The 16,142-nt window shown below is 47.9% G+C and overlaps 1 protein-coding gene across 11 annotated transcripts in view; it reads right to left on the bottom strand.

The window, feature by feature from the left end:
* The window catches only part of KDM5C (lysine demethylase 5C), a 31,533-nt gene extending 19,413 nt beyond the window's left edge, over positions 1-12,120 (bottom strand). For 5 of the 11 annotated variants that reach the window (XM_057717848.1, XM_057717854.1, XM_057717853.1 and 2 more), the window contains exons 1-8: positions 11,449-11,984; positions 7,438-7,515; positions 5,081-5,203; positions 4,617-4,787; positions 3,908-4,042; positions 3,055-3,178; positions 2,764-2,945; positions 1,561-1,719 (exon numbers count right to left, since the gene is read on the bottom strand). In XM_057717848.1, coding sequence (XP_057573831.1) covers positions 1,561-1,719; positions 2,764-2,945; positions 3,055-3,178; positions 3,908-4,042; positions 4,617-4,787; positions 5,081-5,203; positions 7,438-7,515; positions 11,449-11,598 — 1,122 coding nt within the window. In that variant the 5' untranslated portion in view covers positions 11,599-11,984. Of the gene's footprint in view, positions 1-1,560; positions 1,720-2,763; positions 2,946-3,054; positions 3,179-3,907; positions 4,043-4,616; positions 4,788-5,080; positions 5,204-7,437; positions 7,516-11,448 lie in introns of all 11 variants that reach the window. The other 6 variants (XM_057717851.1, XM_057717855.1, XM_057717847.1 and 3 more) reach the window with 5 other exon arrangements.
* Between the last annotated feature and the right edge of the window lie 4,022 nt (positions 12,121-16,142).

Genomic DNA, 16,142 nt, shown 5'->3' with positions numbered 1-16,142 from the left:
GCACTTCTACCATGCTTTTGCTCTTCTCTTCCTTTAGAACTTAACTATCTAAACCATGGGCTCTGACTTAAATATGCCACCCCATGCTCTTCTGTCACTATTTTTTCTCTCAAGACAAAATGTGAGTTTATACAGGATGCTTAGAGAAGTTTTATGCCCAGACTGGAACTACACGCCTGGGAAAATGACACTGAATATTCTCGTAGCTTGGAGGATGGGAAACGAAGGCACTAACTCCTAATGTCAAACCCCACACTACGTCCCCACACCCAGAACGTGTGTCTAGCTCACTCTGTACCTATGTTCATAGTTTTAGATGAGAGATGCATGTACCCTACAGTCAGACACACCTTCTGCTCATGTCTGAAAACTAAATGTCAATCTGGTCCACTGGCCCACAACCACTTAGAGAAGAGAGCCAAGTAGACCTGACAGTCTTTGTTGTCTATGATACTATTGGTATCCAAACTCCTCCCTAAAGGAATCCTCACCACTACCAAGGCCATTATGCACTGCCCTGGTCTCTTTCCTCATCTGTGCATATCTATGTGTGTGCACGTGCACACCTAGTCTCTATGACCACAGCTGACTGGGCGAGAGACTATCAACGTCTACTCTCCACAATCTCAGGGAGAGATGTAGACGAGCACCCAGAATTTGGATCAAGGTAGGAGGCTCATGAAACGGAACTGGCGGACTTCCTAAACCTCTTAGCCCACACTGCTGCTTCAGTTGTTCTCCTCACTGCCTCTCTTGCACTAGGTACATTACCCCCCTGTATTCTTACTCCTGCACTCCTCCATCCCCCAGTCTAGAAAGCCTGCTCATCTCTTGTAGTTAAAGTCTACAATGCAAACCAATCTAATTATCACAACAGAAGGAAAATAACTAAATAAGTATTATACCCACATGATGGACCGACCCCCTACAAGAAAAAAAAATCATACCCATGAATAAATTGAATAATACAGAAAAATGATTATAAAGTAACAAATGAAAATATACAGTAAGATCCCAAACTTGTTAAAGATAGTTATATATACACGACAATGAAAAGATGAGAAGAAAATATACCAGACTATTAACAATGGTTGTCTTTAGGTGGTGAGATGATAGGTAATTTGTCTATTTTCCAAGCTTTCTAAAAGAAACAAAGAATAAAAAACTTGGAAATCAAAAGAACATTTTTTTCTTTATATTCCTGTCCTCCAAATCTCATTGCTGACACCTTCCCTGACTACTACCCTTAGTGACCTTCCTCTCCTCTGAACTTCTACATCTGAATTTCTAACACACAATTTAACATTTGATTATATGTCATTACGTATGATCTGTCTAATCATGACTCTCACTTCCCCAGGTGGTCTGAGAGCTCCCAGAGAACACAGGCTGAGTGTCCTCCTTTTCTTTCTCCCAAAGCTCTGCCTAACCTAGCCCCACCCCAGGGACCCAAAACATAAGACTGTGGCTGAGCTAGGAGGCTGCTTTCAATGAGGCCAGATGAAGGAAGGCAAGGATAGCCTATGAGGCAGACACAGACTGGGGCTGGGAAGTCCTTACCGCCATGACACACTTTGGGCACCGCCAGACACCCTTGGGAATCTCAGGCAAAGGAGGCAACAAGCAGAAGATGTGGTAGTTGTCATCACAGCCATCACACAGCAGGAGCTTGTCGTCCTCATCCCCTCGGGAACACATTCGGCATACATATGACTCAATCTGCCAGGGGAAGGAGGCAACAGTTCATCAACCTGAGCCCTGTCCAGCCTTTCAAACATCAGACCCCTCTAAACAGTACCCTAGTCCACACAGATCTCCATGTGAAACCCACCATGCGTCCTGGCTGGATCATTCACGGCCCTGTACAGGTTAGTCATGCTAGGTCTGGAGTTTTACTGCATGGTCATACCATCTCCCCACATAAACTAACTGGTGGAGCTGTGAGAGCAGAGTCTTTATCATTCAGTCCTGAATCCCCCATTTTTATTCATTCAATGAACACTTACTGAACACTTAGGTGTTCAACAGTATGCTAGACTCTGCAGTAGTCATAAATAAGACATGACATCTGCCTTCTAAAGGTATATAGTACTCCAGAGGCACAAGTTCATAAAAATTAAAGGGCACTGTGGAAACTGCCAAAAGCAGCCCATAAAAGAGCACGATGGAAACCTAAAGGAGGAAGCACGCAAATCAGCTGGAGAAAAGGAGGAACAGCCTTGAGGAAGAACTTCACTGAAAAGTTGACACTTGAAACTGACTGAAACCTGAAGACAAACTGAAATTCAGCAATGGGGCAGAGCACAGGGGAAAACTCCTTCATGCAGAAGAAACAGCATGTGCAAAGGATGGGGAAAGAAAGCATGGCACATCTTGGGATAAAAACAAACATACCCAAGAGTAGTTCAGTATGGCTATAGCAGAGCAGTAAGGTGGGCAGTGCTGGGGAATGAGGCTAGAGGTCTGCAGGGACTGGATCATGCATGGTAATGAGGAGCTTAGCCTTTTATCCTGAAGCAATAGAGAGGGAGTCTCCTTCTCTGCACCCTTCCAGTACTTCACGTTGACAGCACTTGATCACCCTTTCTTGTTCTTTGTTCCATGTGAGTTGGCCTTGTTTCCCCAATTAAGTGAGCTACCTGAGGGCAGGGCCCACCAGGCCCACTTTTCTGCTTAATGCAACCTGGTCCAGTGCCATGCTGGGGAAATGTTCGTCAAAGGGATGAGAAGCAGAACATCAGGAAATCAGGGCTGGGTCCTTACAAACTGGGCATTGCTGTGGTTCCTCCGCAGCCTCATGGTCATCTTGGTGCAGGGCTCTGGGCTGTGACTCAACTCCTCCTTGCTCTCCAGGAAGGTCTTGGGTGACGGTGACTCCACCTTCACGTCCCCGCCTGACTCCTCCTTCACCACTATGGTGGGGGGGCACTCGGGCCCTTCCTTATCTAGGAGAGAGAAGAGCAGCTCTAAAGTACAAGTCTGAACAGTCAGAGCCCCGCCTGCTCTCCCCAGGTGAGGCCATTCTTCACACTGCCCCAGCCTGTCAGGCCTTACCTTTCTTCCGCAGAGTCTTATCCTTGGCCATGAGGCCCAGGCCCATCATCTTGGGGCCTGCCCCATAGATCTGAAGTTTCTTCAGCTCAGGATTCTTTTCAATGTCTTCCTCCGTGGGTTCCGGCTGGGAGGAAAGAAAGAAAAGAATCAAGACTGCTGTCTTGGGCAGACTGCCCCATCCTAAAAGAACAACAGCTTGGACCATATCACGTGAATTCATGCAGGGCGGAGGCATAAGTGGGCCAGGGCAAGAATTCAGATTGCTTTTTGGAGACTGAGGGTAAGTGAACTCCCTCCTCATTCCTCCCTTGGAATGGAATTAAGATGGGATCTCACTTTTTCCAACTGTAAAATGAGAATATTAACTCCTACCTCACAGTTATAAGGGGGTTTGAGGAAAACATATATAAAGAAATCTAAGTGTTTGATACTACCAACAAATGGCAGTGACTAATAAGATCTGGTGAATTGCATGCTTCGGTGAGCCCAGGGACAGTGTCTATCTTGTTCTCTGTTGTATGCTGGCACATAAGCTTCTTCCTGAGGCTAGGATATAGGTATAAGGATAAAAAGAGTTCTTCTCCTATGAACAGAGTGAGTCAGGAAAGGAAGAAGGCAGGCAAGAACAGCAGACATAGGAAACATATTACACGAACAGATCAAAACCCAGCTCAGAAGGTCAGCTGAGAGTAGAGGAAGAGCAAGAGTGAAGCCAGAGAGAGACATACTACTGTTCAGAACTCAGAGAACTGAGAGAAGGCAGAATGGAACAGGGAAGAATGCCTTGGTCAGAGGGAGGGAGAGGACTCTCTTCACCCCCAAAGCTCTAAGTTAGATGAAAGGAAGTACTCACATCAGGCTGCAGTCTCTTGGCTCGCCGGCCATAGCTGTTGAACTTGGAGGGCTGCACAGATTGCCGAAGGGGGATACTGTGGGGTTTGTATTCCTTGTCCTTCTCCTCATTATCAAATGGACGTGTGTTGCACTGCTGGGACATGTGAGGGGTAAGGGTCAAGGCATGGGGCCCCAGCTCCCAACAGCAAGGACCTCCCTCTACCCTTACTCAATGGCAACCAAAGCTGTGGTTTCATCCCCCTCCCCCACCCCCATCGGGCCTGCTCAACTGGCCACTGACACCAGCACACATTTTGGAAATTCTTCTCATGCCTTTGTTTATGCCATCCCTCCTTCCAACCACCTCCCTACAACCATCTCCCCAACTAAACCAGACTTCATCTCTTCCGAGACCTCTCCAGGTCTCCAGTCCACTCCACTAAACCAGTTCCATTAAGACAGGGGTCCCCAACTCCTGGGCTGCAGACCGGTACCGGGACACACAGCAGTAAGTGAGTGGCAGGCGAACTAGTGAAGCTTCATCTGCTGCTCTCCATTGCTCGCATTACCGCCTGAACCATCCCCCTACCCCCATGCATGGAAAAATTGTCTTCCATGAAACCGGTCCCTGGTGCCAAAAAGGCTGGGGGCCACTGCATTAAGAGCAAGTGTGGAAATTTGCATCTGGCAGGGGAAAGCTTACTCCCACCCCGGCCTGGCATCCTTACCACCAGGTTGGCTCCAGACTGGTACATCTCATAGGGGTAAACGATGCGTTCATAGTGGGAGCGTAGCAGGGAGCCAATGTTTTTGCCTGGTGGGTAGTTGAGGCGCTGGGCCACCCGAGCCCATCGACGGTCCTTGCAGATGGCTTCATAGCCACCTTCCTCCACCACGATCTGTAAGGACAAGCAGGAAGGGACGTGGATGTGCTGTGTGTACATACAGAAAGGAAAATGAGGACAACTCTGGCCCCTCACTTCACTGAAGGCTACCCCCTCCTACCTCCACCACTCAGACTCAAATTGCAGCCAAGAGATGCCAAGAAGTTCTGATGACAGCTTGTGTGCTACCAGGCTGTGCCCCTTCCACTGCAGCTTAGAGATCCAATATCCAAACCAAGGTGGCCCCCAGAGTACCAAGGATATTAAGGTGTGGGGTGGGGAGGGGTTTGAGAAAAACCTGTTCTTACTTTGCTGAGGCTGTAGAGGTCCAAGATCCGCCGTTCTACATTGGGAATCTTTAAGGAGGAGCCCTGGATTTCCCAGAATTTGGCAATCTGATCCAAGTAGTTCAGTTTCACTCTCGTCTGGGCCTGGAGAAGAAATGGCTCAGAGAGGCTGGCCTCCCCCTCTACTTGACCCCTGTCTCCTGGCCTAATCTTGGGGAGGAGAAGGAATGCAGAGTGGCCCACTACCCAGGGCCTCTCCCAGTGAACTGGATCCCCAACTATAGGTAGCACCTTGCCCACCTCTCTTATCTTTGCCACCTTCCAGGCAACAGGAGAAGCCCAGGATCCCAAAACAGAGCAGGTCTAGTCATAATAGCCAAAGCTTTACATATACTCTTTCTCAATCTCCCTGATAGGGCTGTATAAGTATCATCATCTCTTTCACAGAGTCTCTGCTTCCTCAAGTCACACAGCAGGTACCAAGAGATTTGAGTGTCAATATAACTTTTTGCTTTTCCTCTGCTAATAATTTGCTGTATAGTCTTGAGTAAATCAGTTCTATTCTCTGGACCCCTGTTTTCTGACTATGAAGGAAATAAAATAACTGCCCAGTCCATTCACCCCAGAAGGGTAGACTATGAGAACAGTGAATGCCCTCTGGAAACTCTGGAATTAAATGTAAGCTCTAGGCATGTTTCAGAGAATGAAGGTTTCAAAACAGAACATTCATCTCTTCACATGCACCACGATATCTGTTCCATGCTGGCTGAAGGGTGAGAGTGCATGCTAAAGACAGAATGGCCTAAAGAACTGAGATGGCGTACCAAAGCAGCACTGGCACCTGGCCTACAGAGGACCCAGTGTGAGCCAAAGATCCTTGGAACAAGGCATCTACCATGCTTTCCTGAACTCTCAGTGGCCCATGAAGGGCTCCCCAAGGCCCCAAGTCAGAGGGCCTAGTTCTAGGGAGAACTACATAAGTCATTACCATTCATTACCTTGCTCTGATCCCATGAGGGGGAAACAGGGACAGTTCTTTCATAGATGAGGAAAAGTAAGGTCTATTTGTGGAAAGGAACATCCTATGGCTCCTTTGCTATGAGAATCCCTAAGGAGCCAGAAACCCTACTCCCTCAACCTCAATCCCTTAGCTTTCCAACCTTGGCCTCATCCCTGCCCCTCCCTCTCATCAGCCAGCACTCTCTCTCTAGAAAACCTGCCCCCTGTCCCATGGTAGGCTACACCTTGCTCTAGCTATACCCCAACAGACCTGGTCAGATCCACTCCTCTAGGGAACTTGTACCCCATACAAGCAATGATTTTTGCCCTGACCAGAACAGCACCTGGACTAGAAAAGTGATTCTCAATGAGGGGCAATTTTGCCCTCCAGGGGACGTTTAAGTAATGCCTGGAGACATTTTTGGTTGCCATACCTGGGAGAGGGTACTATGTACTGCTATCTAAAGGGTACAGGCCAGGGATGCTGACAGACATCCTACAATGCGCAGGACAGCCCTCCACAACAAAAAACTACCTGGCCCAAAATGTCCATAGTGCGAAGGTTGAGGAACTGTGGTCTAAAAGACAAGTAAGCTTTTAAGTTATGGGTTTTTGGTTGGGCCTAGTAGTCATCCCCACACCCCCAGATGTCTAGTAAGGCTTGAGGATACATAATAATGAGGGAGAGGTGTGGTAGCATACCTCTAACCTACATCTCCCATGGGGAAACTCCAGGACTTTATCTAGAACTGGCTTAAGGGCATCTACTCTCATTGCCCTGAGGCATTCTCAAGTCCTTAGTGTAGAACCTCACCTTACCCACGCAAAGGGCCTAGATTTCCTGTATAGAACATAAGGGAGAGGGAAAAGCCTACCTGCCTGACCCTTTGTCCAAGATGGTAACCATTCCAGCTTCCATACAGACCAGTTCTTGCATTATTCCTGCCCATCCACCTCACCTCCCACCTTACCAAGCACCATGGAAGAAAGGTAGGAAGCACAGGGCTGCAGATGAATTGGATAGATGAGGACACATTCAGCTGGCCAAGCAAGAAATGGTCTCAGCCAGCCCCATATTTCTCTTTTGCTGACCCAGGTAGGGTAGGTTAGTTGACAGGGGAGCTTCAGAAGTAGCAAACCTTTGTGGAAAAGGGCCATCCCCAGCCTTGGGGCTATCAGATTTGGGATGCTAAATGCCCCTGCTCTAGGTTATATTCAGAGCTCTAAGGCTTCTTCCATGCCCTCCAGGCAATTTCACAGAAGAGAGAATAAAGGCCTAGTTAGGTAAAGTATCTTAGCCTGAGAAGGTAGGAAGGAAGTGGGATCAGACCTCAGGTATCCATTCTCCCAACCCCATCACCAGCTGCTAGTCTTCTTACCTCTAGTTCATTCAGCCTCTGGATTCGGGGAGTAAATCTGAAGTTGTCCACTTCTACAGCAAAGGGTGGTTGCCAGTCCTGAGTGGGTACAGAGGAGAAAAGGGAGTCTGGTTATTCCAGCATAGTGCAAGACCAGAGGGCACCAAAAGGAGCTCAGCATCCCATTCATGCCTTCCCAGACCTCTAGCCACCCCAGACCTTTCAACCTGGCAAACTCCTAACCCATACACACACAACTCACAACAGATCTTTAGAAGCCCCTCAAGTCCACAACCAACACCCCATGCACATACCCTGGGAAATGTCTCCTGAGTCTCTCCCAACAATACAGTGCTACAGTTTTTAAGAAATAGAGACATGGGGCCCAAAACAGCTGACTTCAAACTCTCCTTACACCCATATTAACTCCTCATCCCCTAGGCATGTGCTGTAGGACACACAGTCTGAAAGTACTGGAAAGCACACAGGATCTGGAGTCAGAAGATCTGGGTTCATGTTTTAGCTCCACTATTTACTAGCTATGGGATTTTACCTTTCCGAACCTGTTTTCTCAACTGTAAGGTGGCAATATGGACTCTTGCCCTGGTTTCCTCATAAGACTGATATGAAAAATTAAACTGGTTTTCAGATGAAAATGTTATTCAAAGGAATCATCATTAAGACTTGACATCTAAGGCTGACCTCACTACCTAATACATACGCAAGGTATCTCAGCTCCAATTTGGGCAGGATTTAAAAGTTTGGGCCTTTAATGTCTGTTCTTTCAGTTTAAAAGGCCTGAGACAGATACTGCAGGGAAGAGCAAGGAACAAGGAGCAAGAATTTGCAATACTCACCTGGTCAGAAAGGCTTCCTGTGGGTCCTCTCTCAAATACCTGCCCAGTACAGGAAGAGGGAGGGGAGGAAGTGGGAAGGGGAAAGGGGTGTGCTAAGTGCTGGGATGCACCACTGATTGTGGTGGCAAAGATTGGGAGGATTTGGGGAGAAGGAGGAAAGTCAGGGAAAGAAAACGAAAGTAGGGGAGACTCTGTCCTGCCAAGTTGGAGCTTACTGTGTCCTGCCCGAAGGGCAGCTGTTAAGAGCCTCCTCCCCAATGCCTGCCCCACCCCACCCCACATGCAGTCCTTTCCTCCTCAGAACCCTGGCTCCTGCTGGGGTGGTGAACAGTACCTCAAGTAACCTAGACCAGTGCCCTCATTTAACGAAGGGGAAAGTGAGGCCCAGAGAAGAATTATGGTTTCTCCAGAATCACATGCTGAGTTAGTGGTAGAGCCAAGACTAGAACCCCTATCTTCTGACCTCTGGTCCAAGGCTCTCTGCACCAGGTTACCAGTGTTCACACACACATGCATACATATGGAAGGGGGGAAGGGGGACAGTAAAAGAGAAGAAAAAGCTGTTGGCCTCTTCAGTACACACACTTTTAGAAAATGGGCCAGAGAACTCTTACTTGCATGCACACATATCCCCACCACCACCCCCCCACCCCGCAAAGCAGGTAGCAAACACATGGGACTCAGTGAAACAGGGGCAAAAACAAAAAACAAAACCAACAACAATAAAAATCTCAAACTAAAATGATATGGCTCAAGCCCAGACAAGCTCCCAATGCCCTCTTGCCTCCCATCAGTAGGGCACTCCCCTCAGTGCAGGTAAGCCAGGCAGAAAGGTGTGCAAACCCAAAACTCCAGGCACCCTTCTTTCCTGCTGAATCAAGTTCTAGATAAGAATAAGTGCAACATCAAGCAACCTGACAGGAAATGGCAGAACTGGAATCCTAGAGGAGGAGCTGTGCATGCAACAGATAGCTGGGGAAGGTTCAGCAAACCTCCCTGCGTGGCTCTCCCTGGGACCTACAAGCTCCCTCATTCTGCCTTCAGTCCCATACTCCCATGTGCCAAATACTCAGTACATCAGTATTGTCAGGATAGTGATAAAAAGGTTGGCCACCTGATGCAGGAAGCAAGGCCCTTCCAAGCTCCCCTGGGTCTATTCCAGGGTACCAACACTCTCCTCGCACTCATCTTCCCGAGGAGTAGCAGTCACCTGCCTAGCAATTCAGAATCCAAATCGCCCTTCAGGCAAACCTCCAATTTCCAAGCACCCACTCATACAAAAGTTCCCACTCTATGCCCAAGCACCACTTGGGTGAGTGTTTTAAATTCCAGCCAGAAGTCCCGGCTGCCTAAAGGAGGCCTAGGAGCAGCCCTACAGGAGGGAAAAACAGAACAAAACCAGAGAGAGCCAGGTCTCCTGGATTAGAGGGCAGTACAGTGTTGAGATAGAAAAGCATAACAAAGGACAGCCCCTGTAGGGGACACACACACACAAGGGACATGCCACATTTCCCATTCCTGGTCCCCCAGAGAAGGGTAACAATACTTGCACAAGGCCCGACTGCCCCGAGAAGTCCAAGATAGAAAAATGGGATAGAAAAGTCAAGCCTCAGCTATTCCTTCTGTCAGATATGCCTCTTTCCCAGAGGCCTGCCAGGCTACTTCAGGGAGTGCCTCCTTGAGGCTGCCCAGGACTCCAGCCTCTCCTTTCTGCTGGCCTTCCCGACCTCTCACTACTCACTGCCACTCCCTCACCATAGACAAGGATACCTCAGAGATCTGTGGCCATGCTCCAACAAGGCAGAAATTAGCTTACTCAACACCTCCCAGAGGATCCATCTGAAACCAGCCTAAATCTATGGCTGAACACCGGAAAGCTCCAAGTTGAATAAGGAGGCCTATGGTGCCCTCCTCGGGTGGCAGCAAGGTTTCCCACTTGGTTTCAGCCAGGAGACACCCACTCAAAAACACCCTGTTTGAGACAAACTCAATTCCTGCCCTTGGAATCCCAAGTGGTGACTGAACAACGCATATCATCACTTCCCCTCCATGCTAGCAAGGTGGCAGCCTATCCTAGCCCTTGGGGGACTTCTCCTGGCCTGGAGCCAGGCCCAGGAGCAAAGATATGCCCTTTGTCGCTGACCTCTGGGAACCAAGGGTTCCAAAGGAGGCAGACTTCCATCAGTCCATTCTGTTTCTGGGAGTCCAAGAATATCCTATCCTCTGGGACCTCCTACATCCTGGGGCAGATCAGAGTAGAAATCTTCTGAAAAGGACTCATACCCCACCCCAAGTTGACTGGTCCGAAACTCTCCACAGAAGTCAAGCCTGGGCGGTGATGTGCAGGAAAAGCCCAGATATTGCCCTCCACTAGGAAAAAAAGGGGACAATTCCCTGAACCCATCTCAGGGGAGCCACATAGAGCATTCCCTGTGAGAATGATTTCCTGACTGGTCTACCAGCCCAGAATATTATCATAAATGGATTGGCCTGGCAGGGTGTGAGTAAAAATGAGTCAAACCCACATAGGAGCAAACCAATGACCACATCAAACACCTTTGCAGTCACAATAATTACCACTTATCTAGTGCCTACTACACACAGACGCTACCTAGTTTAAATCCAATTCTCGAAATAACCATTCATGGGACCCATTTCACAGGCTCAGAAAGATTACGTTACTTGTCCAAGGTCACACAGCTGGTAAGCTGCAGAGTGGAGTTTTGAACTCAGGTCTATCTCCCCTCAGACCTGTGATCTTTCCACTACACCACACTGCCTGCCTTAAGAAAAGTGATACCAGCAAATGACAGAAAGCCTTTATTTAGATCCGCCTTGACCTAGGTGGTTCAGGGTAACCAAGAGATGTGCGGGTGCCTCTCTGTGAACTCTCCCCAGGGCCACTAGGCACTCCTGTCTTGAATCTTACTAGGAGTGATTCTGAAGGGCGGGGTGGGAGTTGGGGGATGGGGGTGGGTCTCCGTTTGGGGCCCTCACACCACGAAAGGACCCCTGGCCCCAGAACCCTTTCTCTGACCCGCTTCGCATCCACAACGGTCCCAGCCACCCCATCACCCCACACCTCGAGCTGCCCTCCGCTCCAGACTTCTCCGCCCGCTACCCTAGTTCTTTATCCCCGGCCTGGTGGCCGGCGACCACCGGCCCAGGGCCTTACCGCGGGTGGGCGGATCTTGCAAATGCCCGACTTCTCTGCGATGGGCCTGATTTTCGCGATGTAGCCGAGAGGGTCTCGGAACTCCGCCCAGCTAGGCTCGAACACCGGGCACTCCGGCGGCGGGAGGAAGTCGTCAGACCCCGGCTCCATGGTGGGCCCTAGGACTGGAGGGCTCGGACCGCCCTTAAGGACTCATGGCGGACGCCGCTGTATGAAGCCGAGGCACTACTCGGGGACTAGGCCCTAAGCGGGGCGGCCGCCGCCCGCCGAGGGCCCAGGGGGCGTGTAGCTGCCGCGCTCTGAGAGGCTCAGGCTAACGCTACTGCTACCACTTCTTCGTGCTGCTCTGTTCCTTCCAAACTCTGCCGCTGCCTCCCAACTACCGCAGCCTTCACCACTACAGTTACCTCCCAACCGCCGCGGCCTTCATTGCCGCCGCCGCCATCTTGGTTTGTCAGCGTCTCCCCCCTCCCTTCACCACAACAAACCGGATCCCTCCGCGGGGTGTCCCTCCGAGCCTCGTATACCTTGAGTGAGGCCAAGCCCTAGGAAGCCTTCATCCCGTGGGGACTGGGCTGAATCGGCAGGCGTGAGTTCCCTATCAGGAAGCGGGAACTCAAAAGTGCTTCCCAGACTGAGAGCAAGTAGTGCGCCTCAGCGGCGGAGGAACAAAGTTGTAATTAACTACCGGATCCTCTTTCCGGAGGGACCGGCGGTGCACGTTTAAAGGCCAGTGCTGCGCATGCGCGTTATGAAGACAGACCGGAAGAGGAGTTGACGTTGGTGGATGGTGGGTCCGAACTGGCACCCCCTCGATGACCTCAGCTCTGGCGCGAGCCCCGCCCAAACATGCTCTCCGCCTGGGTCTTTCCGGTGTGAGCCGCAGAACGCCGCTTCGGGTGTCTGATTGCAAGAGACCCTTCTGCAGGCCCGCAGATTAGGAGAGGAGTACACAACTCCCAGCGCTAGGCGCTGACACCTCTGGGGCTTTGAAAGAAGGAAGCCAGGATGCTGCTCCCTCCCCGGGGATTGCTGATTTTTAGAATCCTGGCTTTCGAGGAGAGGAAGGAAATATTTATTTTGTCCAAGTTTGTGTGTAGAGGCCTCTCAGAGATGGGGTTTCCATTCTTAACCCCAAAGTCATTGTCAGTCAGCATTTTAATGAACACTTTCAACTTTTATCCTGTCCATATTTGTGGTATGTACCGCTACAAAATAAGCCTGAGTGTGTATATATTTTAACTATTGGATTTTAACAACAGCAGATGTATCACCTACCAGTGTCCACCCATTTGAAGCATCTACTGTTTACCCTTTTGTGAGCCTACAGTGTACTTATCAAGTATTTGTGTACATGGATTGTATTTATTGTGTATAGCCCCTGTCTTGCATTTGAGTATCTACTCTGTGTACATCTGTTCCTGTTGTGTGCATATTTGTGAGCAGTTTCTGAATAGGTTTATTGCAACTACTTTGAATATCAAACCAGTGCTTTGCCCATATATCAGGCATCTACTGCATTTGAGGAGCTCTAAGTTATTTATTAGTTGTGGGCCTACCGCATATAGTCTGAACACCTACTGTGCACACATTAGTTACCTACATGCTGATTAAGTGCTTATTTTGTGTTCCCCCATCAGACTCTGAATTCCTTAAGGGCAGAGACCTTGTGACCTTATACATTCTTAGCACTTGGCATGGTAAGCAGTAAATTAATGTTGAGTAAACAAAAGAAAAATGAATGTATATTTTCAAGCAGCCTTAGTATACATTGACTAAAAATAATATATACTCTTTGCAAACATTTCCTGGATATATTAAGCACCTGCTGTAAGCTTGAAAATGTTTGAAGGGGATGGAGAGTGTCATTCCTTCATTCAGTTAAGTGTTTCTAATCACATACCATGTCCTCGTTAGGTATATCATTCTGCCTACTTCAGGACTGAGCTAAGGACATCCTCTCTGAGGAAACTGGGAACACTGGTAGGAGCTCACACCTTGGAGTCAGAGAGGCCTGACTTCTAGTCCCACCAGCTCTGCCATTTTCTAGTTTTGTGACCTTGGCTAAGTCCCAACTTCTGAAACAGTGATGTTGTATGGGGATGATAATACCTACCTTGCAGGATTGTTGTACAGTATCTAGCATATTGAAGGCCCTCAGTATCTGTTAACTGTTATCTTTACTTCTGAGAATCAACAAACAATTATGTCAAAACTCATTAAGAATCTCCTTTGTGCCAGGCATTGTGCCTAGTGATTTCAGATATTTTTTTTTGTCACCTGAACCCTGAGATTGCCTTGAATGTTTGGAATCTTTATCCCTACTTGTCTTGTGAGGAAACTTGTCCCCAGTAGTACATATAGTAAGTGACATCTTCTTTCTAGCTTTCTAGGTGTCAGGGGAAACTTCAACCCTTCTCCACCTGAAACACAGATGAACGACCCAACTGAACAACTCTCTGGACAGGAAACAGAAAGCTAGGCAAGGTGATGCTAATAACAGTAAAATACCACTTGCCTCTCACATGTCTAAGCATGTAACAGCCCACATAGCTCTTTCATACCAATTATTTCCCTTAATCTTTGCAACAGTCTTGAGAAAGACATAGGTCAATTTACCCATTCTGTAGATGAGGAACCAAGTTCCAGAAAGATTAAACAACTTGCCCCCTGTTACATGGGAAGTTGCTGACTCCTGGTCAAATGTTCTTCCTGTCATTTGCTCCCACCAGTGATAGAACTAAGCAGGAGAAGGGTGAGGAGAACAAAGAAGATAAAAGAATATGCCAAATCCTAGGTTGAAGGAAATTGGGCCTTTCCATCTTGAGGCAGCTTAGTGAAGGGCAAAGAGCATGAATTAGGAGTCAGGAGACCAGGTTTGGGGTGTCAGCTCCATCTAGCCTTCCCAAAGCCTTCTCTGAGGTCCTTAGCCCAGACATAACCCTCACCATTCTGGAAGGGCAAGTGGAAATTGCATAATCTTTGCAGCCAGTCAGATCCAATTCATTCATTCATAAATATTTATCAAATTCCTACTATGCATCAGGCACTTTTCTGGGCCCTGGGAATATAATGGTGACCAAGACAGACATGGTCCCTGCTTTCCTGCAGCTGACATTCACCCTTTGAGATCTACCAAGTACCTTACCTCCCTGAACCTTGATTTTCTCATTTATCCAATGAGACTTATGTAATCCCTTCCTCACAGGGTAGTTATGAAGATTAGAGATCATGATAACTACCATTCATCAAAGGCCAGGTGCTATGAAATAGGTATTGTTATCCTTGTTTTACAGATGATGAGACTGTAGTTCAGAGAAGTATAAACTTAACCAAGTCACATGGCTAGTAAGTGGCAGAGTTCAAACCCAGGTCTGACTGCTGTACATTCCTGCCTGTAAAAGTCTCAGATGGTGCCCCCTCCAAACCACAGGTGTTCAGGAAATGGGATCCTGCCTCAACCCTTGGATCTTGCTGGGGACCAGCCTGAGTCTGGGCACTGCAGGATTAAGAACTGGGAAGCAGCAGAGAGCTCAGCCTGGATGGGGGGTTGGGTTGGCCTCACCCACCCATCTGGAAGAGAGGGTCTGGCGTGAAACTGGTACAGAGCAGTGATTGGAACACTCGGCTGTGCTCTCGACGACATTCCATCCATGTTTTCTGTCTGAACTGTATAGTGACTTCATGCCTCACTTTCTTGATTTGTAAAATAGGGTCTCTTCCAATTCTGAAGCAGGTATAAGCTGTGAGTTCTAACTCCTAAATAGCTCTGGAATTTACCCCCTCCTCCCCATGCCTTTTTTTAATCTTTTGCTCCCCATGAGAGCCATTTACTATCTCTAGCCTAGATTATTAAAAGAGCCTCCACGAGATATCAAGGTCTCTATGTGAATTCATAGATATAATGGATATATATATATATATATAGAGAGAGAGAGAGAGAAATATAGATGCATATTATGTGCTTAATACACATGCAAAACGATAAAATGATATACTCAAAATAATGATGATTCCAAATGAATTATGATAGTAGTGGATTATAACTCATTGAGTAAAATAAAAATCCATGACTCCACACTGACATAAATGAGGGAAAAGTGAAAGCTCTTCCATCAAAGAATGACGGAGTTAGAAAATCAATAGATGCTCAAACTTTCCAAATAAAAAGCAAACCCTGAAAACATAGTTATAACACTTAGTGCCCAAATCTTGGTTCCTAAATGCCATTCTCAACCAAAAAGGACCAGGTCTCCTTGGGAAAAATGATTGAGTCCAGGGCTGGAGCAGGGAAAGTACAAGATGAGCCTGGAGCATCTTGTGGTGCCAGAAAACAAGGAAGTGCTCTAGGAAAGATGGAGACCTGCCAAAAGGACACAGGAGCCAGCTTGGAGGGCCTCTTGCTGGCCAAATATGGGACATTTTTGAACATTGAAATAAAGAATGATATTAATGTGTTATGATCCACTGAAAATGATAACCATGGGTCCATAAGAATATAAATACATAAACATAGGAGAAGGGAAAGCTCTCCCTTACACTGGAGAGCCAACTAATCCATGTCCAAAGAATGATGGCATTGGACAGTCACCATTTGGCAACCTCAAGAACCATCAGTGAATGCTAAAACTGGTGGGGGAAAGTTTGAGGAGTAACAAGACAGTTATAATTTCAATGCATCTCCCCTCAAGATA

The sequence above is a fragment of the Hippopotamus amphibius genome, chromosome X (assembly GCF_030028045.1).
Source record: "Hippopotamus amphibius kiboko isolate mHipAmp2 chromosome X, mHipAmp2.hap2, whole genome shotgun sequence".
Classification (NCBI taxonomy): Eukaryota; Metazoa; Chordata; class Mammalia; order Artiodactyla; family Hippopotamidae; genus Hippopotamus; species Hippopotamus amphibius.
Note: the sequence above shows the minus strand (reverse complement) of the source record. Positions and strands in the feature narration are given on the sequence as shown.